General features: G+C 59.0%; 2 protein-coding genes across 6 annotated transcripts in view; both read left to right on the forward strand.

Annotated features, from left to right (window-relative positions):
* The first annotated feature begins 704 nt into the window (after nt 1-704).
* On the forward strand, nt 705-12,239 carry TBC1D25 (TBC1 domain family member 25). The gene is made up of 6 exons (XM_034791997.1): nt 705-948; nt 1,898-2,007; nt 2,668-2,822; nt 2,957-3,081; nt 3,486-3,674; nt 4,153-12,239. Exons 1-6 carry the CDS (start codon nt 874-876, stop codon nt 5,572-5,574), a joined length of 2,076 nt encoding a protein of 691 aa, XP_034647888.1. The 5' UTR covers nt 705-873; the 3' UTR covers nt 5,575-12,239.
* Nucleotides 12,240-13,577: 1,338 nt separating this feature from the next.
* The window catches only part of SLC38A5 (solute carrier family 38 member 5), a 15,479-nt gene continuing 3,331 nt past the window's right edge, over nt 13,578-25,725 (forward strand). The window contains exons 1-7 of one of the 5 annotated variants that reach the window (XM_034791998.1): nt 13,578-13,723; nt 22,907-23,084; nt 23,294-23,378; nt 23,961-24,076; nt 24,491-24,564; nt 24,665-24,757; nt 25,147-25,228. In XM_034791998.1, coding sequence (XP_034647889.1) covers nt 22,993-23,084; nt 23,294-23,378; nt 23,961-24,076; nt 24,491-24,564; nt 24,665-24,757; nt 25,147-25,228 — 542 coding nt within the window. In that variant the 5' untranslated portion in view covers nt 13,578-13,723; nt 22,907-22,992. Of the gene's footprint in view, nt 13,724-14,397; nt 14,535-14,556; nt 14,734-17,422; nt 18,511-22,906; nt 23,085-23,293; nt 23,379-23,960; nt 24,077-24,490; nt 24,565-24,664; nt 24,758-25,146; nt 25,229-25,725 lie in introns of those variants that run through there. The other 4 variants (XM_034792002.1, XM_034792001.1, XM_034792000.1 and 1 more) reach the window with 4 other exon arrangements.

Here is a 25,725-nt window from a genome sequence, read left to right on the forward strand (position 1 = left end):
GGGGAAGGGAGCAGGGGTCAGAGCTGTAACGTGGGGAGCAGGGAAGCCCAGAGGGTCACTACAGGCCCCGCCGCAGGGGCCTCCAGCTTCAGCCCGTGTGTCCGCCCGAGCCAGCCCCGGCCCGGTGCCCAGCTGCCCCCTGGCGGGGAACATCCGGGTCCCTGGAGCTGCGGGCGGATGTGGTTATTTTCACCAGTTGGGGGTTACTTCCGGTTAACCCGGATGTTGTTTTCCCTGCTAGGGCGGTTATCTCCGGTTGACCCGGATGTTGCTGTCCCTGCTTTGTCAGGCTATTTCCGGTTGATCCGGATGTTGTTCTCCACGGCGGTGTGGTTATATCCGGTTGACCCGGATGTTGCTGTCCCTGCTGGTATGTCTATTTCCGGTGGCGCCGGTTGGGGGCTATTTCCGGTTGGCTGGGCCGTTGTTTCCCCAGTGCGGGGCTTGTCCGGGCAGTTATTGCCTTGGTTACGCGCTATTTCCAGTTAACCCGGATGTTGTTTCCAGTGGTTGGGCGATTATTTCCGGTTGACCCCGGATGTGAGTCCCCGTCCCGTGGCGGGGAGGGGCCCGGCTGCTCCCGTCTCTCCCCCTCCCCCACCCGTTTTTTTAAGAGGGCGATGACGTCAGCGCCTGAGCCGAGGCCTCCAAGCCGGAAGCGGAAGTAGCGGCGGGGTCACGTGAGGCTTCCCCCCCTCCCTCTCCATCCCCACCTGACGTCAACCGCCCGCCCGGCGCGAGCCGGTTCTACCCGTCGCGGCGCGAGGCCTCCCCCGCCTCCCCCCAGGGGCGGGGCCGTTACGGTCCCGTCCGGCGCGAGGCTCCTCCCCCCCTCCGCCCCCGCCCCCCCCGCGGAGCCGGCCGGGGGCCGGGATGGCGGCGGCGGCGGGGGGCGGGGCCCGGGAGGAGGAGGAGGAGGAGCGGGAGGTGGTGCGGGTCCGGGTCAAGGTGAGAGGTCATGGGTCACGGCGGGGTCAGGGGTCACGGGGTGGGGGGAGGGGCACCCCCCAGATCAGTGGGGGCGGATCGTGCCGGGGGGAGCCCAGGGCGGGGGGGGGCTGCGAGAGAAAGGGGGGGTCGGGGCGTGAGGAGGGAGCCAGAGCGGAGTCTCCCCCTCCCCCACCCAGCCCCCCCCCCTCCCCTCCCCTCCCTGAGCTGGGGAGAGAACCCAGGAGTCCGGGCTCCCAGCCCCCCCTGCTCTAACCACCAGCCCCCACTCCCCTCCCAGAGCTGGGGAGAGAACCCAGGAGTCCTGGCTCCCAGCCCCCCCTGCTCTAACCACCAGCCCCCACTCCCCTCCCAGAGCCAGGGAGAGAACCCAGGAGTCCTGGCTCCCAGCCCCCCCTGCTCTAACCACCAGCCCCCACTCCCCTCCCAGAGCAGGGGAGAACCCAGGAGTCCTGCTTGTCCTTGTGCTCTCTACTCCTCTCCCTTAGTGCCCCAGACAAACCCTCCTTGCCTTCGCTGAGCGGGTCAGAGCCAGAACAGAACGGGGGACGCGACCCAGTGTCGCCTGCGTCTCGTCCCCCGGCCTCCCTCCTGGGTGGCTGCGTGGCGGCCAGGAGATCTGGGGCGAGGCACGTGCCAAGGCGGGGGAAGAAACGCCCAGGAGCTCAGACCTCCCACGGCCAGCGAGGAGAAAGGATTTCGGTGTGAAAGAGCGCAGCGAAACTGCCCTTCCCTTGTGTCCGCGGAGGTCTCCGTCCGTCCGAAACGCGGGCGGATCTGTGCAGCGGGGGGGTGGGGGGGGAGGGGAAACGAGCCAGGGCCTTTCCACTCTAGGGGGCGCGACTCCCCCTCCGGCACAAGGGTGGGGACTGGCCTGCTCGCGGGGTGGGGAATGGGGCACAGGGCCTGTCCCCTGTAGAGGGCGCTCACTCCAGTCCTGTCCCCCCAGAAGCGCGAGGGGTTCCTGCAGCCCGAGTTCCGCACCTTTGCCGTCGACCCCCAGATCACCTCGCTGGATGTCCTACAGCACATCCTCATCCGCGCCTTCGACCTCAACGGGTGAGTCCCGCCCCAGTCGCCAGGGACCTGTGCCCAGCGGGAGGGTTAGAGCGGAGGGAAGGTGGGAGTCAGGACTCCTGGGTTCTCTCCCCGGCTCTGGGAGGGGAGTGGGGGCTAGTGGTTAGAGCAGGGGGAGCTGGGAGCCAGGACTCCTGGGTTCTCTCCCCAGTGCTGCTATTTCTGGGGTTGCCTGGGAGTTAGATCCTGGTTGAGGAAGGAGCTAGTGAAGAATTTGAGACTGTTGGGAGCCAGGGGGCAAAGAGGAGATTTGGGGGACAGATGAGCTCATTCGGTCTGAAGAGCTAATGGGGGACCCCGAGAAAGGATGGAAGGCAGGGAGGCTGGAGCGGCTGGTGAACGACCTCTAGAGAGTAGTGGGGGGTTCTGTATGGTTGATGAAGGACCCCAACGGGAGGCATCCGTATGGCTGACAGCAAACCCTAAAGAGGCGGGGGAGGTTCTGTATAGCCGAAGGAGTGTGTGTCCTTACGGCCAATGGGAGACCCCAAGGGAGCAGTGGGAGGTTCCGTATGGCTGACGGCGAGCGTGTGGGGTTCTGTACTGACGGGGGACCCCGAGAGGTGCCGGGAGGCGGAACGCTGCGGATGGGGTGATGTTGTCCTTGTGTGTGTTGGAGCCAATCACCTCCCCCTCACCCAGGAAGAAGAACTTTGGGATCAGCTACCTGGGCCAGGAGAAGCAGGGCCAGGAGACGTACCTGTCGCTGCTGTCGGACTGGGACCTGGCCACGGCCTTCGCCAGCGCCTCTAAGCCTTACCTGCAGCTCCTCGTAGACATCAAGCCTTCGGAAGACAGTGAGTCACTGTGGCAGGGCTAGGGACCCAGGAGTCCTGGCTGCCACCCCCTCCTCGTGCTCTAACCGCCAGACCCCACTGCCCTCCCAGAGCCGGGAACAGAACCTGCTAACTGTCATGTGCTGCTCTCTCAGGCCCCCTGCTGGAGGACTGGGACATCATCAGCCCCAAAGATGTCATCAGCACTGATCTGCTCCTGGTGGAGAAGAGGTCCCTGGCGGCGGCCGCCCTGCCTTTTACCCAGTCCATCATCTCCCAGGTGAGTCGAGAGGGGAAGAGGAGGAGGGTCGTTCAGGTAGGAAGCACCCCAAGCTACGTGGGTGGAACAGGGTTCAGAAGAGAACCCAGGAGTCCTGGTTCCCACGCACCCACCCACCCCTGTTTTAACACACTAGACCCCACTCCCCTCCCAGAGCCGGAGGTAGAACCCAGGAGTCCTGACTCCCGCTCTCCTGCATCTCTTCCTGGTAGCTGGCCACAGCTCTGTTGTTCCAGTGCTAGGATGATCATAGTCCAATGAAGTCTCCTACTGCCTGGATCTCCCCTGCCTGCTCCCGTGCCTCAGTTTCCCCCCATACAGTGGGGAGGATCCTGCCCGCCCCTGGCGTCCGCCATGCCTTGCTCTGAGCAGGACTGGGTCAGTGACCCTGTCTCTCTGCCTAGGTGGGCCGGACGCTGTCGAAGGTCCAGCAGGCTCTGAGCTGGTCCTACGGGGAGGACGTGAAGCCGTTCAAACCGCCGCTGAGCGACTCCGAGTTCCACACCTACCTGAACCACGAGGGGCAGCTGAACCGGCCCGAGGAGCTGCGTCTGCGCATCTACCACGGCGGCGTGGAGCCCTCACTGCGGAAAGTGAGTCTCTGGGGAGTGGGGCTGGGAGCCCGGACTCCTAGGTTCTCTCCCCGGCTCTGGGAGGGGAGTGGGGTCTGCTGGTTAGAGCGGGGATGCTGGAGCCAGGACTCCTGGGTTCTCTCCCTGGCTCTGGGAAATGGGATCTCGGGGGTAGTGGAGATGGGATGTCAGGGGGTGCTTAGCCATGGGGGAGAGATGTCAGGGTGCCTGGCACAAAGGGGCATGTAGCATGGCAGGCTATGTGGGACGATGCCTAGCACTGAGACTGCTCTCTGCCCCCCAAGTCACGGGCGGGTGAGAGGCAGTGTGGTGGGACGCTGAGGTGGCGGGAAGATGCCGGGCATTGAAGCTCCTCTTTCTGCCCCGCATGTCGCGGTGGGATGCTGGGAGAGGCCGGGCGGGTCAGAGGCAGCGTGGTGGGACGCTGAGAGGTGGCGGGAAGATGCTGGGCGTTGAAGCTCCTCTCTCTGCCCCCCAGGTGGTGTGGCGCTACCTGCTGAACGTCTACCCAGACGGGCTGACGGGCCAGGAGCGCATGAACTACATGAAGCGCAAGACGCGGGAGTACGACCAGCTAAAGGGCCAGTGGGCAGAGCGGGCCAGCCCTGAAGACCTGGACTTTATCCGCAGCAACGTCCTCAAGGATGTTCTCCGCACGGACCGCACCCACCCCTACTACGCCGGCTCGGAGGACAATCCACACCTGACCGCCCTTCACGACCTGCTGACCACCTACGCCGTCACCCACCCGCAGATCTCCTACTGCCAGGGCATGAGCGACATCGCCTCGCCCATCCTGGCCGTCATGGACAACGAGGCCCACGCCTTCATCTGCTTCTGCGGCATCATGAAGCGCCTGGAAGGCAACTTCCAGGTGGACGGCGAGGTGATGTCCCTCAAGTTCTCCCACCTCAAGCTCCTCCTCCAGTACTCGGATCCTGAGTTCTACGCCTACCTCCTCTCCCGGGGCGCCGACGACTTCTTCTTCTGCTACCGCTGGCTGCTGCTGGAGCTGAAACGGGAGTTTGCCTTTGAGGATGCCTTGCGGATGCTGGAGATAACCTGGAGCTCCTTGCCACCGGATCCTCCGGAGAAGGAGGTGGAGCTGGTGGGGCCGCCGGTCAGGCTTAGTGAGAGTGGCCAGCCTGTCCGCCAACGCCACATGCTGCGACCCACCTGTAGCTTCGATGCGACTGGGGACCGTCCTTGCTTGGAGGAGTCCGGAGCCCGGCCCTCCTTGGAGGAGCCCGGAGCCCGGCCTTGCCTGGAGCAGAAGACCTTATTGAAGCAATCCAGCTTTGGGGAATTCAAGTACTACAGCGCTCGTGAGGACAGCTCCGAGGAAGAGCCTTCACTGAGATCCCAGCGCTCCATGGAGGAAGAGGAGGACTTCTGCAGCGAGCAGGACCCCTTGCTCCAGCTCCCGGCCATGACCAAGTCTTTCTCCGCCCCATCCCTCCGGCCCCTTACCCCGCCCACGCCCTCCGGAGACTCCCCCTCCTCCCCCTCACCCCTCTCTGGCAGCGAGAAGAACGAGAGCCTGCCGGAGGAGAAGGGAGATTTGGCAGGTGACACGCCGTCCTCCCCACCCAGCAGCCCCCTCCCCGCCGCCCCATCCCCAGCCACGGTGAGCTTGCCTCCGCCGCAGGAGTTCGGCAAAGGCAACCCCTTCATGCTCTTCCTCTGCCTGGCCATCCTGCTGGAGCACCGGGACCACATCATGAAGAACAACATGGACTACAACGAGCTGGCCATGCACTTTGACCGCCTGGTGCGCCGGCACAATCTGGCCAAGGTGCTGCACCGGGCCAAAGCCCTCTTCGCCGACTACCTGCAGTCCGAGGTCTGGGACTCCGAGGAGGGGGACGAGGCGGCCGCAGAGTCCCCAGCCGTCTCGTGACACCCCCCCCTCCCCTGGGGATTGGATCCTCCCCAACTCTCCCGCCACTCCCCCTTCCGGCAACCTCCTTGAGACTCATCACAGGTCAATCCTCTCTATTTCCCCCTGGATCTAATGATCTCCTTGGAATATTCTTCATGAACCAACTGGGATCTGCCCTTTCCACTGGCATCTTCTCTAATTTCAATTATCTCCTTGGATGATCCGTCAGAGACCAACTAGAATATCTCCCTCCCTGTTAGATCCCCTTCTGACCCCCCCTCCCCCTTGGATTTAATGTTCTCCTTGGAAGATCCCTCATGGACCTACCAGGATCTGGCCTTCCCAGTGGGATCCCTGCCAGCCATCCCCTTCTGACTCCAGTGATCCTTTTGGAAGATCCAGCCCTTCGGAAGATCCTTCAGAGACCCAACCAGGATTGGCCACTCGGACTCCGGTGCCTTTTTCTTTTATGTGCATTAGTTGATCCGGTTTTTGGTTTCCTTCCCCGCTGCGGCCGCAGCCTCTGACGGCGTCGCTGCCAAAGCTGGGGAGCACGCCCAACGCCCCTCCCCAGATCTTCAGACTCTTGACCACTGGGATGTACGTGCTCTTTTCTGTTCCGTTTTGGATCCGCTTTTCACTGACCCAGAACTTGGCTGGTTGCCTTTTAAACCAAGTTGCCCAGTCGTGGTATAGTTCCTCCTCCAATGAAGAGATCAAGTGGAATTTATTCCGCGCTTTGGAGGAAGACCAGACATCAGCTGCATGATGCAAAGGGACGGGAATCCGGGATACTAGGGGATCAAACAACATATGATCTCTGCTGGCTTGCCACTTTCATTCGTTAGCCGTTTCCCTGGGCAAACAGACCCCAGTGGCTCCCTGGATTTGCTTGGCTGTAAAACTAATCAGAGATCTTCGATCAGCCGAGCCTTTCTGTTCCTGGTTTTAACGAGAGATCAGCTGTTGACAGGATGGAGGCAAGACCTGCCCGCCTGTGGATTGACTTCTGGGGCAGGATCCGTATTGGTGGGGAGAGGGGCGGGGCAGAGGGATCGTAAACAAAACCATTTCCGTTGATCGCGCCTCATCGCGCTGCGTTGGCATCCCTGCGGCGGGTTGGCTGTGGTGTGCGATCTGCTGATGGCCTGTCCAGAAGCGGGTCCTGATCTCGGCTGAGCCAGCATCAGTCTGGAGCTTCTCTGGACACTGCCGAGATCGGCGCCTCGCTCGTTTCTATGACACGGGATCGGAAGCGGTGCCTGGCCTGCGTCAGCCGCGCCGATCTGGGAATTTCTGCAGACGAAGACGTCTTCCGAACATCCTCTTTCCCCTTCGCGTCCGCCCGGAGGAGAGCAGGGCTTCATCGCTGGGATCTAGCCCCTGATGCCTTTTTGTTTCCGTGGCATCCTTCTGCGTTGGCCTTATCTTAGCTCAGAGACCCACCTCCTACATCAGCATCTGTGTTGGATTGTCTGGCTCAAGACTGCTACGGATATTTCCCCCCTCCAGATATCTGCCCATCCTATTGTCCCAGATCCGGGCTCTTTGTACGAAGTCTGATATGAATCGCTTATTGCAGCCATGTGGGGTTTAGCGTCTCTAAGGCAGATGAAGCAGAGAGCTGGCTGTGTCGTAGCAGAGAAGGGGATTTACTCTAGGTCCTATTGGAAAAACAAACAACAAGTCCCTGTAGGGACGCAGTCTGGCCACTAGAGGTCACCGTTGGGCTTTGCAGATCTGAGTTCTCTACCCCAGGAAGGTTCTGGGTTGTGAGATCCCCCCAGGATCTAGGTAGGGATGGGGAGATCCCCACGGTGTCAGTTCGGGGGGGATCTTTCTGGTGATCTGTGGGATCGCCAGAGTTGGTACCGGAGGGACCGGCAGGCAGAGCCCGGATTGGCAGGCGTCTCTGGGGGGGTGTATCCGGCGTGTGGGAGGTCCCGATCTTGGGTGTGGAGGGAGATTGGCCTGCCCAGAGCCTGCACTGGTGGGGCCCCGTCCCCCACCCAGAGCTCCTCCACACCTCCCCCCCCCCCCCAACTTGCCATGGCGGGGGAGAGAAATTGATTAGGACTTGGTGCCCTCTGTGGCAGCAGTTGATGCTTATCTGGGCTGCTGGACTAGGCTGGTGCACCGGGGCTGTGGGCCATGGGGCGCAGACAGGGGGGACTGGCCCCTCCCACCAGATTAACTTCCACCTCAGTTACAACCCACAGCTAGTCACCTGTAGCAGTCCTGTCCTAGTCAGTTTCACACCCCTGGGCTGGCCCAGCTGTAACTGACTAGCCGCAGGAGCAGGCTGGCGACCCTGGGCTCGCCCGCGTCCCATTAGGTCCAACTGGCCCCGAGCCCGATCGAGACTCCCGTGGCCCCTGCTAAAGGCCATTCGGTTCTGGGCCGCTTGTCTCCTTGAGAGCAAGGTGGGCTGGCTTGAATCCCAGGCGCTTTCCATTTGTCAAATTTGACCCGCGTCGGTATCTTCTCGCCTTTGGCTTCCTCCGAAAAGCAACGGCTTTAAAACCCCACATTCCTCCGTGCTCCGCGGCCCCTTCCCTCGTCCCGGCAGGGAGTCGGGCGCCAGCTGGGCTCTAACCTGGATCGCGCATGGGCCAAATCTTAAAATCGGGTTCCAGATCTTCCCAGCGGGAGCTAGGGCAGGGGTGGGCAGTTATAGGGCTGCTAGGCAGCAGTGAGGCTCTGTGGGAACAGGGGTGCCCAGGGGGTCACCCCTTAGATCCAGGGGCGTTTGCCTCCCCGTCTGTTGTTGGCTCCAGCGTCTTGCCAATGCCGGGAAGGCGCCTGAGTCCGGCGTCCAGCAGAATGGACATAGCGCACGCTCCCCCTACAGCCCATTGCGGGGGAGTGCGATGGGCTGACCCCAGCGGGTGGCGTGCTCCTTGATAGCCCATGGGGGGCGGTAGCGATCACTCTCCTCCGCCCTTCCCGTGCCCCCCCGGGCGGCCCCACAATAGCTTAGCTCCGAACAAACACACACCAAGCCCTGCCCTGTTACTTTGGGGCTAGATCAGACCCGTCCTAGCGGGCTGTTTCCTCCAGAGCTCCCAGCGTGAGGAAACAAGGAAGCCGCCGGTGTGTCTCGGACAGCTCCGGTTATTTGTGCCGCTTCCTCTGAACGGGCAGGGGGTTCTTGGATCTCACCGCCGGAGGAGGGTCAAACTTGAATCTCATGGACACTCGCGTCCTTAAAACACCTCCATCCTTATTGCCAAGGTTCGGATCTTCTGATCGTGGCCAAGAAACGGGGAGTCTCTTTTCCAAAGCTGGCCAGAAACCAGGCCCTCAAACGAATCCTCGGCGTCTGTTCCTGGCAAAAGCGAGCAGGACATGGCGGGATCGCTCGTCGCCTTCCATTTTGTCTTTCCCCACTCTCTCCTTGCTCTGGATTTAAACGCCCCGGTAGGGGATCCAAGGTTACTATCTGACTTGCCCATGGACCTGCTAGTGATCCCACCCAATCTGAAAGGTGCAGGGAGGAAAAATGTTTTCCTCTGTGAGTTAGAAAGTGCTCAAAGACCATATCCCCAAGTGGGGAAGTCAACAGTGCGATGCTGATTTCCACCACCTGAGGATCCGGGGCAGGGGCGACTCGAGCTTTTTTGCCGCCCCAAGCATGGCGCGCCTGCGGGAGTTCCCCAGTCCCGCAGATTTGGCGGCATGCCTGCAGGAGGTCCGCCGGTCCCGCGGCTTCAGCATACCCGCTGGCAGACCTCCCGCAGGCATGCCGCCGAAGGCTGCCTGACTGCCGTCCTGGCAGGGACTGGCAGGGTGCCCCCCGCGGCTTGCCGCCCCAGGCACGCACTTGGAGCGTTGGTGCCTGGAGCCGCCGCTGATCTGGGGCCTGTTCTTGCGTCTAGTCCATTGCATTTTTGCATCTAATCAGTTTCAGCCTCAGACCGAAATACAGTTAGACCGTGGGAGAAGTTCCACCCCGTCCCTCAGGGCTCAAATCGCTCTAGGCTGGGCTCTCAGATCCAGCATTTATTTGCCGCACAAGAGGCTAGTTTTGGGGTGGGGGGGTTTGTGTAAACAGAGGGGAATTGGGGTTGTGAAACTGCAAAGAATTATCATGGGACTGACGCTGAGGTCCAGAAAAGAGGAAACTGCTTTGGACTTGATTGGAAGTGACCCGATTCTGATTGACCTCCAATCAAAGGGGATTAATCTCAGCTATGCCCAGATGAGGTACTTGCTCTTGGAGGACGATTTGTGCCAACGAAGTCAGGAGGGGCAGGTTGCTACCGTCTCAGGCCCAGGCCCTGGAAGGTATTCAGGTGCTTAGCTCAATACCAAAATCCGAGCCAGCGTCTCTAGAGGTCTCCAAGTCTAAATAAGAGCTAGATTTTCCCCAGAGATCAACCCCCGACGTGCTCAGCTCGCTGGAGAAATTGCAGCTCTTTAAAGTTTCCCTTTGATGCATCAAAAGAAAGAGTCTTTCAAGCGCCGATTTGCTCCATGGAAGTTGGCTGCCTTTGAGTCTCCGCCAGCGGCCAAGGCTCCAGGGGCAGGCTTGGCGCGCCGTTCCATTCCGCTCGGAATCGTCCTTGTCTGTTGCCTGGATTGAAATGACACAAAGGACTGGCGGGTGGGAATTTTCGAATCCGGCTCCAGCTGCGTTTTGCCTGAAAGCTGGTTCTTTTAAATCCCCAGGGCGGCTTTTCAATCTAGATCAACTGGGCTCGGGTGAAAGCTACGAAGCTGTTTCTGGCCCAGTCAGGCTGGGAGACTGCCAAGGCTCTAGGTTTCTTGGGAGCGGTGGGGGACTGAAAGACACCCTGACACCCGCTCCTGTCTCCCCCAAATCCATTGGGTTGTAACTGGTGATGACTATATTCTCTGGCACCTGGGATCGTTTTATCCTGAGACATATTCCAAACCCAGGCTGAGATCTGTTGGTTTGTGGGTCTCCAGATGCCAACTTTCCCCCCAGGTCTTGTTCCTTCTCACACATTGGATTCACCTTTCCTAAGAGCCTGGGACTTCTCCTTTGGAAACTGAGCCAAATTCATCTTCGAGAGAAATGGAGGTTGGGTTGGGTTTGAAAACACCCTGTGTTTGGTAGGAAACACAGCTGCTATAAAGTCTTTGCACCACCAAAGTCAATAGAGTTAGGACAGTTTGTGCTCTGACGGTTGGCTCAGAGACGGCCAGAGCGGGGATCGGGCCCAATCTACTTTTCTACTCCCCTCGCTTAGGTTGCTGACACTTGAGATCGTTAAAGCTGAAGGCATTTTGAATTGATCCAATTTCCAGGAGGTGTATTTCTCTTCGGGGCAACAGCTCGTGGGTATTTTCACTCCTTTGCCTAGTCAGTGTCACCTGCTGAGCTGGAAAACTCCTGGGCAAAATTCCCAATTTTAAAAATCAATCCAAGGAACTGATGATTTTTTTTCTCTCTTTAAAAATCCCTGGGGATCTCGATATTTAAAATCGGAGACAGATCCTAGCGCCCCGGGCGCTGGGAAATCAGATCGCCGGGTATTTTGCAGTGGGCGCTAAATTAGCAGTTGGAAATCTCAGTTGTCATTAACTGCAGGAGAATGGGAGCCAGGACTCCTGGGTTCGTTCCCCAGCTCTGGGAGGGGAGCAGAGGCTAGTGGTTAGAGCCAGGGATTGGGGGGCTGGGTGCCCTGGGCTGCTACCCAATTGCCCCGCTGTGCTGGGATAGCGTTGTTATTGTAGGGCCTAATGTATCTTTGGGAGGTAATCAAAGTCTTTCCGCTTCCTGGCTTTGTGATGGGGGCCCTGTCCAAACTCCCGCTCTGCTGCTGAAATCAGTGGCCTGTTTGATCTCTCGCTGAGCGGAGAGAAGGGACTTTGTAGATGAGAAGCAGAAGCCAATGGTGCTGAGTTGTGAATATTGTTTTTGGTATTCAGCCTTTCCTTATTTTGTGCTGCTCTATTTATTTTGCCAACCTTCTGCGCTGTTAAGTTTATTTACCCGGCTGGGCTGTTTAAACAGGACAAAGGTTTTGAAACAAAGGTGAAACTCACACGGCTGGTGCAGAAATCAACCAGCTGGAGTCTTCTCACAGGCTTTGCTTATTTCAGGCCCGGATCCGGGACCCCTTTGAAAAGGAAAAGCGGCCCTCGTACCACACATTGACCGAGCAACTTTTCCTGGCGATGGACTCTCTAAAAATTGCAGTGGATTCTGGGGGGGCAGCCAGTTAATAACACTGCCTTGGGTGGATCAAGGCGTCACTTTCAAGGTGGATTGGGCGCTCCCCCCCCCCCCCCAGCCAACAGTGGCGATTCTGGATTCCTCTGGGGGAAAGACCCAGGAGTTGGATTAACGGCCCAGCGCCTGGGTCTCTCCCCCTTCAGGCTGCCAGCGATTCGATCTATTTCTGCCGCCCACGCAGCTGAAGTCTCTAACCGACCAAAAGAGCCAAGGAACCAAATCTACCTAAAGCCGCGGCGGAGGGCGGCCGGGGCGTGGGTGTCGTGACAAGGGGACCCGTCCCTGATCACGCTGGGTGTATGGCCTCTGGGTCAGCGCAGCTGTTCCATCCCCTGTATATATCCTCTGTACAGCTGGAGACCCCAGTATGTTCCTAAACCCCCGTGCCCGAAGCCGGGCTTGGCGAAGGGGGTCCCGCTCGGGCCTTTGAGTGAATGTGCTACAGGAATGAAAGTGGAAATAAAAGGAGGAAAAAGTGGATGGTTGTGTCCGGGTTTGTTCATGGGCAGGGAAAAGAGGCCCCAGGAAGTATCCAGGAGTCCTGGCTTCCAGCCCCCTCCTTCCACTGCTCTAACCTACCAGGCTCCCCTCCCCGAGCTGGGGGGAGAACCCAGGAGTCCTAGCTCTCACCTCTAGCCCCCACTCCAAGAGCCTGGGAGAGGAGCCTGGAGCATCATGTTACTCCAGTTAGAGCCAGAACCCTTCGCTCCAGTCTGGCACCATCCCTGTGAACTGGGGAGGGGAGGGGGGGCTAATGGTTAGAGCAGGGGGCTGGGTGCTAGGACTCCGGGGTTCTCTCCCTGGTGCCAGGATGGGAGGGGGGAGTCTAGTGGGTTTGAGCAGGGGGGCTGGGTTGTCTATATCACCACTGCCTTGCCATGGATGCACTCAGGACTGTGGCCATGTGTGTCATGTTCCCTGTACTGCAGTGACCTGATGGGTGATTCCCCTCCCCGTTCTCTCTCGCTTTGAGGCAGACTGGCACATCTCCTTCCTCCAGATGCAACCTGGCACCTGTCCAGAGGACGGGGAGAATGTGCTTCTATTTGCCTTAACACCCCTTTCCCGGGCCCATTTATCAGATCCACCCCCGGCCCCATCCGGTGTCTATGTAGCCTGGGTCCCAGAGCAGCTTAATAAACTCCCTTATCTGCTTGGGTCCCATGCTCCGGCCATGGAGGTTTTCTTTAAACCACATTGTCCCCTGAATTTCCCTGTGTGACCCGGTCACTTCCTCTCCCAGCGCAGCCCTGTGGCCAGAGCTACGCGGGAGCTCAGAGCAGGGGCTCGCAGGGGTCCCTCCTGGCCTGACATCTCCAGGGGCCCCTCCTGGCCTGGGCGTCTCCAGGGGCTCCCCAGGGTCCCTCCTGGCCTGACATCTCCAGGGGCTCCCTAGGGTCCCTCCTGGCCTGACATCTCCAGGGGCCCCTCCTGGCCTGGGTGTTTCCAGGGGCCCCTCGTGGTCTGGGCGGCTCCGGCTCTGTCAGTTTCTAACCCGGCCAGGGCTGAGGGTTGCCGGGTGTTTCCGGGAGATCGTGGGGGGGTTTCTAAGCCCGGGGAATCAATGGCCACAGTGGGATTTTTTAACAAAAACGGACTAGGGTGTGATTCAGGGTAAACCGAGGCAGGGTCCTAAAGGGGAACTGGATTAAAAGGACACCCTCCAGCTGTAATCACTGGACCCCACTCCCCTCCCAGAGCTGGTAGAGAACCCAGGAGTCCGGCTCCCAGCCCCTCCCTGCTGTAGCCCACCAGCCCCCACTCCCCTCCCCGGGGAATAGAACCCAGGAGTCCGGGCCCCCAGCGGGTCCGGTCCCCTCCCACAGCCGGATGTGCCCCAGCAGCGTGGCCCGGGGATCTGATGCAATGGTAACCTGATCCCTTCCCAGCCTGCGCCCCGCCCGGCTCCCCCAGTCCGCCCGCTCCGCCGCCCGCGCCGGGACCCTCCGCGCCGCTCCCAGGGTGAGTGATGTGGGGCCCGCCACGTGCGGGACTCAGCCCGGGGCGTCCTGACCTGCCAGAACTTGGCGTGTCCTAGCCTGAGCCTGTGGCCTCCCTCCCGGTGCCAGCTGGCCAGCTGTTCCCTCCCAGGGCCGGGCAGAGAACCCAGGAGTCCTGCCTCCCAGCCCTCCCCCACCAGCCCCCACTCCCCTCCCGGAGCTGGGGAGAGAACCCAGGAGTCCTGGCTCCCAGCCCCCCCTGCTCTAACCCACCAGACCCCACTCCGCTCCCGGAGCCGGGGAGAGAACCCAGGAGTCCTGGCTCCCAGCCCCCCCTGTTCTAACCCACCAGCCCCCACTCCCCTCCCGGAGCTGGGGAGAGAACCCAGGAGTCCTGGCTCCCAGCCCCCCCTGCTCTAACCACCAGACCCCCTCTCCCCTCCCAGAGCCGGGGAGAGAACCCAGGAGTCCTGGCTCCCAGCCCGCCCCTCCCCTTCCGGAGCTGGGGAGAGAACCCAGGAGTCCTGGCTCCCAGCCCCCCNACAGTCACCTCTGGCTTTGAAGTCGGAAAATTGCAGTCAGGATTCCTGGGTTCCCTCCCCGGCTCTGGGAGGGAAGTGGGGTCTAGTGGTCAGAGCAGAGTTGGGGAGAGAACCCAGGAGTCCGGGCTCCCAGCCCCCCCCACCCTGCTCTGACCACTAGACCCCACTTCCCTCCCAGAGCCGGGGAGGGAACCCAGGAATTCTGACTGCAATTTTCCGACTTCAAAGCCAGAGGTGACTGTCTTCCAGTGGCTATTCCTTGTCTGAGTAGCTGGGAGGCTCCTCCTCCTCGTAAGTGTTGAAAAGTTGCTCTGGAAATGTGAACGATCTCTTTCTTTTTGGAGAGAAATTGGCCACTGGACAGAGCAGCGCGAGTCGGAGGTGTTAACAGGGATAGAAATCTCAGGAACAAGGCGAATAGCAGCTGCGGTGCCTACTATTGGGGAGGATTTGAGGAGTAACATTGATCCTGGAATTAGTGGTAACGATTGTAAGTACTCAGGTTGTCTGTAGTATTAATGGAATTGATGTGAGTAACTCTGGCATATGAGTGATATCAACTTGAGTAGTAACTAGCTGGAGTATTAGTGGGATCTATTTGAGTAGTGACTCTTTGGAGTATTGATGTTAGCAATTTGTGTAGTAACTCCATAGTGTATTAGTGGTATTGATTTGAGTAGTAACCATTTGGAGCATTAGTAATTCTTTGGAGTATTAGTGATATCGATTTGACTAGTAACTCGTTGGAGTATTAGTGGTATTGATTCAAGTAGTAGCTAGTTGGAGTATTAATAACTGGCACAATAATGTTATTGATGTGACTAGTAACTCTTTGGAGTATTAGTGATGTCCATTTGAGTATTAACTTGGGAATACTGGCTGTGTCCATTTGACTAGTAGCCATTTAGAGTATTAGTAACTCTTTGCAGTATTAGTGGTATCAGTGTGAGTAGTGACCCTTTGGACCATTAGTAACTTTTTGGAGTATTACTTGTAACAATTTTAGTAGTAACTACTTGCAGTATTAGTGGCATTGATTTCACTAGTAACTCTCTGGTGTATTGGTGGTATCATCTGGCTAGTAACTTTTTGGAGTAACAGTGGTAACAATTGGAGTAATAACTGTAAGTAGTAATGGTGCTTACAATGTGGGTCGTGACTGGAGAATCAGAGGTAACAACTGGAGTGGCAGGGATGGCTGTATTATTGGGAGCAGCGACGGGGTTATGGTGATGTTACTTGTAGGATTAGTGGTTATAACATCAGTGGTTACCACGTTCCTACAACTAGTGACAGTGTCAGTAGCATAAGTCAGGGGATTACGGTGTTCCCAGCACTGGGGTAACAGTCTTGGAGTATGAGTGACAAAGTTCACTATCACTGTGTTTGTGGTGATGTTAATGATACTATTTGTTGTAGCAGTAGCAACAACGTGAGTGATAACGGTTTGGAGTATTTCTGGCAACAGTGTGAGCAGTAACAGTGTAGCTAACACTGTGTGTGGCATGAGCAGGAATGATGTCTGTAGCATTGTTGAGGGTAACGGTGTTGTTAACACTGTGTAGCGCTAGCAGTAATGGGGTCTGTAGCATTGTGGAGGGTATTGATGTTGCTAATGGTTGTAGCATGAGTAGTAACTGTGTCTGCGCACTGTTGAGGGTAACAGTGTTGTTAACACCGCCTGCAGCACTAGCGAGAACAGCGTTTGTAGCGCTGTTGAGGGTAACGGTGTTGCTAACACCCTGTGCAGCACTAATAGGAACAGTGTTTGTAGTGCAGTTGTGGGTAACGGTGTTGCTAACACCATCTGTAGCATTAGCAGGAACAGCGTTTGTAGTGTTGTTGAAGGTAACGGCATTGCTAACACTGTGTGTTGCACTAGCAGTAACAATGTCTGTTGCACTGCTGAGGGTAAAGGTGTTTCTACACCGTTCCACCTGACCCCACCCTCTCTACACTGGGACAAATGCTGAAGGCCCCGTCTCAGGCAACACCCCCGCTGGGTGCAGGTGAATGGGACGCTCTGTAATGGGGGAGGGGAGGGAAGGGCGGGGAAGCACATGGGGGGCGTCGCTGATGGGTGTGGCGTGCGTTGTGGTCCAGTGATTAGTTTATCCGGCTTCCCAGGCCGCGGCTGGCAAGGGCGCAGGAGCATGGGGTGGGGGTGGGAGCCCTGGGGTTTGCAAGGGGTCTGGATTTACCCCCCACCTCTCCTGTCCCTTCTTGGTACAGTCCCTGACCTTGCCCAGCAGGGGGTGCTGTGGGCAGCGGGGCAGGATGCTAGTTGGGTGTGGGGGGCGTATGGGGGGACAGCAATGCAAGGCCACTGGGGCTCCCCCCTCCTGACTCCCATCTGCTTCCCCGGCTCTGACCAGCCCAGGCTGGGTCCTGTCCCTGGCTCGGGGAGGGGTGTGGGGTCTAGTGGTTAGAGCGGGGGGGCTGGGAGCCAGGACTCCTGGGTTCTCTCTCCAGCTCTGGGAGGGGAGTGGGGTCTGGAGGTTAGAGCAGGCGAGGGGGCGGGAGGCTGGGAGCCAGGACTCCTAGGTTCTCTCCCCGGCTCTGGGGGGGGGGGGGGGTTTGGGGGTAAGGGGGGGGGGGTGGGGAGGCTGGGAGCCAGGACTCCTGGGTTCCTCTCTGCCTGGTAATTAGCTGTTCCTGACTCTGACACACCCTCAACGGCTGCTAACTATAATTATGTTAGTGCTCCCCCCGGGATATTTTAACGAACACCAGAATAATTACAGCCAATTAGCCATGAGGCCTAATTAAAACTTCTGTGAGATGCAAAGCCGTTAGCGTCAGGGCCCGAAGGGGAAGGCGAAGGCAGAACGCGGCCCCGAGACGCACCCGCCACTGGCCCTTATAGAGACATGAATCCCAGCGGATTGTGTACACATATCACAGTGTGCGGTGGAAACTCCCACAGCTGTCAGCTGGACCGGGCGCTCCCCCCACAGCCAGCGCCCTGCCCCACAGACCCCACAGCGCCCCTTGCTAGGAGAGGCCAGGGCTGGAGTAGCTGGGTCCAGTGGGGTAAAGTACTCGGAGTCCTGGCTCCCAGCCCCCCGCTCTAACCACTAGTCCCCATTCCTTCCTGGAGCTGGGGAGAGAACCCAGGAGTCCTGGCTCCCAGCCCTCCTCACCTCCCCCCCCAACCACTAGGTGTGTATGTTTCTTTAGTGGGAGTGGCGGTGTGTTTGTGGGTGTATCCCCCTGCTGGAGGGAACAAACCCAGCTCTGTGTGTGTGTGGATTTTGGTCCATGCGTACACGTTGTGTTGGGAGGAAGCAGAGGCATGCATGTGTGGATTGTGTGTGCCGTGTACTGGCAGGTGTGTGATTGCATTGGGGACAGCTGGCTGTGTGTGTGTGTGTGTGTTGGGGGGTAGGCAGGGGTGAATTGATCAGTTTTGGGATAGGAGATGCGTGTTGTGTGTTGGCAGGTGTGCGATTGTACTGGGCACAGCCAATTCTGGGTGTTGTGTGTGTGGGAGGGGGCACAGGAGGTGACATGTATGTGTCGTGCTGGAAGAGATGTTCTGGTGTAGACCCAAGAGGCTGTGTGTTGGGAACACTTTAGAGTGTGTGTGTTGAACTGTATGTTTGTGTGTTGATCTGTGTGTGTTGGGGATATGTATGTGTGTGTGCTGGTGATACTTTTTTTGTGTAAATGTTGATCTGTGTGTGTTGGCAGAAGGAGGGGGGTGTCGTGCTGCAGTGGGTGTTGGTGTCCAGGGCTAGCAGGCTGTTTGTGTGTGTGTTGATCTGTGTGTTGCATGGCAGTGGGTGTTGTTGTGCAAGGCCAGTAGGTTGTGTGTGTGTGTGAGTGTGTGTTAATCTCTGTGTTGTGTTGCAGGAGGGATTGTTCAGAGCCAGTGGGCTGTGTATGTCTGTGTGTTCATCTGTGTTGTGTTGCAGGGAGTGTGGTTGTGCGGGGCCAGCAGGCTGTGTATGTGTGTTGATCTGTGTTGTGTTGCGGGGGGTGTGGTTGTGCAGGGCCAGCGGGCTGTGTGTGTGTGTGGATCTGTGTTGTGTTGCGGGGCTGTCGTGTCCTGTGCCCATCTGCACCTTGTGCGCCTGCCTCACGCCTGCCCGCCCGCGCAGGGTGTGATTGGCCGGGGCCGTCTCTTGGCGCGGGCGTGCGGCTGGGGGAGCGTGTGGCTCGGCGTGAGACGCCCCCCAACACACACACACACACACACACACACACCCCGGCCCGACCCCGGATCTCCCCGGCCGGCCTGCTCCCCCCTTCCCTCCTCGCACGGGTGAGTGTGAAATGCCGGGTGTGGGTGTGCGCGGGGGGAGACACAATTCCTGGTGCAAGGCCATGAGGCGGTTGCATCAGCCGCCCTGGTGGGGGGGGGGGCGGCGGCAGAGGCCGGGGCGGGGGGGCCGCGGATGGGGGGGCAGACAGACGGGGGGGGAGCATTGTACCCACCCATAGCCCCTATCTCATTGGGAGGGTCTGCAGGGGGGACCTTTCCCACACCTTTCTGGGGTGGGGGTCAGCAAGTTGGGGGGTGCTCAGGTGTTGGCTAGTTTCTCTCCAGCACGTCAGTGGTTAAATCCCAGCACCCCCCCCAATGTCCCCCCCATATCCTCCCCTCCCCCACACCCACCATTTCCGTGTCCCCCCCCCCCAGCCAGCGGCAGCACGTGTTGCGTTCTCATCCCACAGCCGCTGCGGCTGCCTGGGAGCTAGGGGCCCTGCCCGGCCCTGGAGGGGAGTGGGGGCTAGTGGTTAGAGCGGGGGGGCTGGGAGCCAGAACTCCTGGGTTCTCTCCCCGGCTCTGGGAGGGGAGTGCGGTCTGATGGTTAGAGCAGGGGGGCTGGGAGCCGGACCCTGGGTTCTAACCCAGCTCTGGTTGTGGGGTGCCCTGGGGAGGGAACCCAGGAGTCCGGGCTTCCAGCCTCCTTCTGCTCTGGAGCTGCACATCCCCCCCCCCACACACACACACCTTCCCAAAGACCTTTCTGAGGTATGGGCCGGAGTTAACCCCTCGCTGCCCCGACCCCAGTGTAGGTTCCAGGGTGCTGGGAGGTGGATCAAACATCTCCCAACAACTCCAAAGCCTCGAGGCGAGACCACCTCTGTGTGAGGGTCACCTGAAGGGACCCCAGGACTCCTGGGTTCTCTCCCCCAGCTCTGGGAGGGGAGTGGGGGCTGGTGGTTAGAGCAGGGGAGGCTGGGAGCTGGACTCCTGGGTTCTCTCCCCAGCTCTGGGAGGGGAGTGGGGGCTGGTGGTTAGAGCAGGGGGGGCTGGGAGCCAGGACTCCTGGGTTCTCTCCCCGGCTCTGGTAGTGGGGTGCCCTGGGCAGCTCCTCAAGGCCTTGTGCCACATCAGCACCTGGCCCTTCCTGACCTTTCCCCCAGTCTCAGTTTCCGATGCCAGGGCCCAGCTTTGTGCGGGGGGGGAGGGGGAGGGCTGGAGGTTGGGGCCCGAGCAGGGTGGGCCACTGCCACCTCGGGGCAGGAACAGGAAGGCGAGGCAGGGAGCCTCAGACTGGGACTGATCTGAGCAAGGAAGTAGAACCCAGGTGTCCGGGATCCCAGTCCCGCCCACCCCCCCACGCACCTGCTCTAACCACTAGACTCCCTTCCCCTCCCCGAGCCAGGGAGAGAACCCAGGAGTCCTGGCTCCCAGCCCCCTGTGCTCTAACCATCGGACCCCACTCCTCTCCTAGAGCCGAGAATAGAACCCAGGAGACCGGGCGTGTCCGTCCTGTCCTGAGGGATCAGGCATCAAAGTTAAGCCCCAGCATGTGGGAAATGCAGGAACGGGCGCAGCGCCAGCTCCTGCCCTTAGGGGGAGCCAGGCGCCTTCCCACCCCACCCAGCCAAGACGGGCGCACAACCTGCGGGCGGCCGCTGTTCCCGCGCGTTCTCTACCGCTCCGTTACTGAAGACATTAGCCAACCCGCTGACTCTGCCACACCCTGGGGAGAGAACCCAGGAGTCCTGGCTCCCAGCCCCCTGCTCTAACCACCAGCCCCCACTCCCCTCCCAGAGCCGGGGAGAGAACCCAGGAGTCCTGGCTCCCAGCCCCCCCCCGCTCTCACCACCAGCCCCCACTCCCCTCCCAGAGCCGGGGAGAGAACCCAGGAGTCCTGACTCCCAGCCCCCCCTACTCTAACCACTAGATCCCACTCCCCTCCCAGAGCCAGAGAGAGAACCCAGAAGTCCTGGCTCCCAGCGCCCCCTGCTCTAACCACTAGCCCCTGCTCCACTCCCAGAGCCGGGGAGAGAACCCAGGAGTCCTGGCTCCCAGCCCCCCTGCTCTAACCACTAGACCCCACTCCCCTCCCAGTGCCGTGAGTTTGTTGGTGACATTCTCTCTGTCCCATCACGGAGGGGAAGTGTTGTTGAGTGGTTGGGAAGCTATTCTAGGCCTCCCAGGACCTGGGATGACTAGCTGTGCCTCAGTTTCCCCACCTGAAAAATGGTGGGCAGGGGGGGAGGCTTCTATGTGATCAGCTTGTTGCATCCACCAGTGGGCACCCCCCTCCCCACCACCAGGCAATCGGTTCAACTATTGCTTTGCTCTCGGTATGGGGGGAGGAAGGGATGAGTCACATGAAACCGCGCCCCCCCCCCAGGTGGTTGGTGTGACAGGATGGATCAGGCGAGGTTTTTCCAGCCGGCATCGGGAAGTGTTAATGCCTGTGGACAAAGCCTCGTTTGTAATCCCGTGTCTAATTCTGCTCCCGCGTGTTAAGGATTGGGAGAGGAGAAATTGTCCATTTCACGGCACTCAACGTGCTCAGATTTCATCAGTCAAAGGGAATTAGGCACCGAAATGCGTTTGACGAGCCGGGCCTGACTGATTCGAAAATGGGACATTTCACCTGTAGGAAACTGGGTTACTTAGGACGTTTGAAATGTACAGAAATCGGAATTTAATCATCGAAAAGGGAGCAGTTTCAAGAAAGAGGCTAATTAGGAACTTTGAAAAGTGAAGATTTGGAAATTGGATTGAGCGGCAAATTCTAAATGAGGAGGATTGGCTGAATCAAGAAATTTAAAAAAAAATCCATTTTCAAAAGAGGATTGTTTGTGAAATTGGAAATTGAAGCAAATTGTAGTAATTAGAACTTTTGAAATGTAAAAACTGGAAAGATGTGATGACTCTGATTAGAAACATTTGATATTTCAAAAGTTTTCAAAAGTGAAAAGGACATTTTGAATGTCCAACGGTACAAAGTTGGACACTTCCAAAATAAAGAACTTGGCTTAACGAGATGAATGGACGTCCCGGTGTTTTTCAAGTAGTTTCATTAGCAAATCTGACGTGTCAAAATGAGGAAAATGGATTAATTGGAAATGTTGACATTTCAGAAATAGAGCAGAAGTTTATTCAGGACATTTTCAATGTCAAAAATAGAAACTGTGATTCAATGAAAACAGTTTGAACTTGGGAATATTTGCCTTATTAGAAACTCAGCTATGTCAGTGCGAGATAATTTGGATGGTTTAGGTAAACCGACAGTTCCAAATGTAACACGTGTTTTTGTTAGGAACATTGAAATGTCAGAATTAGAAAGAATGGATTCATTGGACAGACTGAGGCTTTGAAATGAGAAAACTTCAAGTAGAAATTTTGGCGTTTCTAAAAATAGAAACGGTGGCTGCATTTGAAAAAGGGGCATTTCGAACGTAGAGGGGGAAAGGGACCATTTAGGAAATTAGCTCACGTGGCAAAATGCAACTTTCAAAGGAGAAAATCAGCTCGGTTAGACGATGCGATGTTGCAGAATTCAGAAAATTGGAGGCTTAACGACCAACGACCCAAAAGTTCCCCGAGACGTTTTGGGTGAAAGTCTCAGACTGAGCAAAAAGGCCAGTCTTTGATGGGGAAAAAACCAACAACTTTTGGATGTAAAGTTCTTGATTCCCTGCGGGATAAACACGCGTCTCAGCTGTACTGCCATCACGGGCCAGTTTGCGGTCAAGATGGGGTGTTTTGCTAAAAGATCTGCCCAGGGGTTGTATCGGAGCTCGGATTCGGTGATCCCGGAAGTCCCAACTGAGCTTGAGATCTGTGAATTCTTGACCGGGGATGATGGGAAGACGCCGTCCTGGGGGTGGATCCGTCAGGGCCATTGCCTCTTTGCGTTCAGTTTTCGTCCGCGGGAGCCCGGCTGACGGGCAGCGACGAATCTTGTGTTCATGCCATTGGCCATCCTAGGAGACAGTCCCCTGCTGCCCGCCCTGCTCTAATCACTAGACCCCACTCCCCTCCCAGAGCCTGGGAGAGAACCCAGGAGTCCTGGCTCACAGCCCCCCCTGCTCTAACCACTAGACCCCACTCCCCTCCCAGAGACCGGGAGAGAACCCAGGAGTCCTGGCTCCCAGCCCATCCTGCTCTAACCACCAGCCCCCACTTCCCTCCCAGAGCCGGGGAGAGAACTCAGGAGTCCTGGCTCCCAGCCCCCCCTGCTCTAACCACCAGCCCCCACTCCCCTCCCAGAGCCAGGGAGAGAACTCAGGAGTCCTGGCTCCCAGCCCCCCCTGCTCTAACCACCAGCTCCCACTCCCCTCCCAGAGCCAGGGAGAGAACTCAGGAGTCCTGGCTCCCAGCCCCCGCAGCCCACGCTGGGAATGAGCTTCTCCTTCGTTTGGGTGGGGGCATTCCTGGCTGACCCTTTTCTCTGGGTTTCTAGGTGGGAAGGTGACCCATGCGCTGTGCCCCAGGTGTGATCTCTGACACACACACCCCGTCCACACCCTGAACCGGCCCGCGTCCGCCATGGAACTGCAGAAGATGGAGGAGCAGGAGGGGCTGGAGATGTTAAACGGGTCTGTCCCAGAGTGTGACAAAGCCAGCGGCCTGGAAGATGGGTGAGTATCAGGGGGCCGGGGGGGGTGGGAACGGACGGGGGTATCGGGGGGACTAGTGGGGGGAGTAATGGAGGTATCTGGGTGAGTAACCAGGGCTACCGGGGGCATCTGGGCGGGTGACCCCTGCAGCGGAAAGGGGGAGGCTCTGGGGAAGGGACCCAGGCATCCGAGCTCGCAGCCCGCTCACCCTGCGGCCCTTCCCCTTGCAGGGACCCCGCAGCAGAGGTGACGGCGGCCGAGCAGGAGGGCTTCCTGCCCCACACCACCAGCAAGAAGCTGAGCCAGTTCACCGACGTAAGTGGGACCCAGGCGTCCGGGCCCCGACGCAGACCTCATCCCAACCCCCGGCAGTCAGTCCTTTGAGTAGTCCCTTGCCTCTTTGACCCCTGCCCTTTGACATTTCATTGGACCCTCGCCCGATGTCCCCTTTGACCCCTGCCCTTTGACCTTTCATCGATGCCACACCCCATGGCGCCTTTAACCTCTGACCCTCACCCTCACTGTCCTTTGCCCTTTGACCTCGGAGCTTGCCCCTCCTCTTTTGCTCTTTGACCTCTGACCCTTGCCTTCAGCTCTTTGCACTTTCTTGTTGCCCTTCCTCTTTGGCTGCCCCGTTGTCCTTTGACCTCTGACGCTTGTCCTCGCCTTGAAGTGGTTTGTTCTTTGACCTCCGATTTTTGCCCTCTCCTCGCTGACCTTTGATCTTTGATGTATGCCCCTTGCCCTTCTATTCATGCAATGTGTTCTTTGGCCTTTGTCCGCTCCGTTAATTGCTTTGTTCTTTGACCTCTGACCCTTGCCCTTTCCTCCCTTGCCCTTTGACCTCTGCCCTCTCCCAGGCTCTCACCCCGCCCCGTCTCTCTCTCTTACCCGCAGTTCGAGGGGAAGACGTCGTTTGGGATGTCGGTCTTTAACCTCAGCAACGCCATCATGGGCAGCGGCATCCTCGGCCTCGCCTACGCCATGAGCAACACGGGCATTGTGCTCTTCATGTGAGTGCTGCCCCCACAGGGCACTGCCCAGGGGAAGGTCGCCATGCTGGGGTCACTGCTGCCCCCACAGGGCACTGCCAGGGGGAAGATCGCTGCACTGGGGTCACTGCCACCCCCCCACAGGGCACTGCCCAGGGAAGATCGCTGCGCTGGGGGTCACTGCCTCCCCCCACAGGGCAATGCCCAGGGAAGATCGCAGCGCTGGGATCAGTGAGATATACTCCTCCTCCACCAGGCAGCGCCGATGGGCGGGAGCTGTAGCAGATGGAGCCAGGACTCCTGGGTTCTCTCCCAGGTTCCGGGAGGGGAGCGGGATCTAGTGATCGGGGTGGGGGGGGTTGGGAACCAGGACTCCTGGATTCTCTCTCTGGCTCCGGGAGGGGGACTTCGAGCTGCCCACCTTTCTCTTTGCAGCGTGCTACTGATCTGCATCGCCATGCTCTCCGCTTACTCCATCCACCTGCTGCTGAAATGTGCCGGCGTCGTAGGTGAGTGTGGGGGAGGGGAAGCTCCCGGCTCCTCCAACCCCGGGTCGCCCAGCGGGGAGCGCCGACGCTCTCTAACTCCCGTCTCTTCCCTCCCGTGCAGGGATCCGTGCCTACGAACAGCTGGGTTACCGAGCATTCGGCCCGGGCGGCAAGGTGGTGGCGGCGGTGGTCATCTGTGTGCACAACACGGGAGGTGAGTGTCTGATCTAGCTGCTAGCCCCCACTCCCCGCCCAGAGCTGGGCAGGGAACCCAGGCGTCCTGGCTCCCAGCCCCCCCTGCTCTAACCACTAGCCCCCACTCCTCTCCCAGAGCCGGGAAGAGAACCCAGGAGTCCTGGCTCCCAGCCCCCCTGCTCTAACCCATTAGCCCCCACTCCCTGCCCAGAGCCGGGCAGGGAACCCAGGCATCCGGGCTCCCAGCCCCTCCCGCTCTAACCACTAGCCCCCACTCCCCTCCCAGAGCCAGGGAGAGAACCCAGGAGTCCTGGCTCCCAGCCCCCCGCTCTAACCCATTAGCCCCCAGTCCCCGCCCAGAGCCAGGGAGGGGACCCAGGCGTCCTGACGCTGGTGTTTGTTTTGCAGCCATGTCCAGTTACCTGTACATTGTGAAATATGAGTTGCCTCTAGTGATACAGACGTTCCTGGGCCTGACGGAGAACACCGGGTGAGTGAGATCGCGTGGGGCACTAGCCCCGGGCCCCTTTCCCGCCCTACTGCCAGCCAGCCCCCTGCCCTGTGGGCAGATGGGAGCCGCCACCCACTAAAGGGGAAAGGCCCCGGGCCGCATTCCTGTCTATAAATGGGGACATCTGGCTTTCCTGTTCACCTGCCTTCCCTGCCTGGGGATGGTGCCCTCATCCCCTACAGTCAGCCCTGCCCTCACACCATCCTACCAGACCCCACTCACCTCCCAGAGCCGGGGAGAGAACCCAGGAGTCCGGACTCTCGGTCCCCCCCGCTCTAACCACTAGCCCCCACTCCCCTCCCAGAGCCAGGGAGAGAACCCAGGAGTCCGGACTCTCGGTCCCCCCCGCTCTAACCACTAGCCCCCACTCCCCTCCCAGAGCCAGGGAGAGAACCCAGGAGTCCTGGCTCCCAGCCCCCCTGCTCTAACCACTAGCCCCCACTCCCCTCCCAGAGCCAGGGAGAGAACCCAGGAGT

This window comes from Trachemys scripta, chromosome 16, assembly GCF_013100865.1.
Source record: "Trachemys scripta elegans isolate TJP31775 chromosome 16, CAS_Tse_1.0, whole genome shotgun sequence".
Classification (NCBI taxonomy): domain Eukaryota; kingdom Metazoa; phylum Chordata; order Testudines; family Emydidae; genus Trachemys; species Trachemys scripta.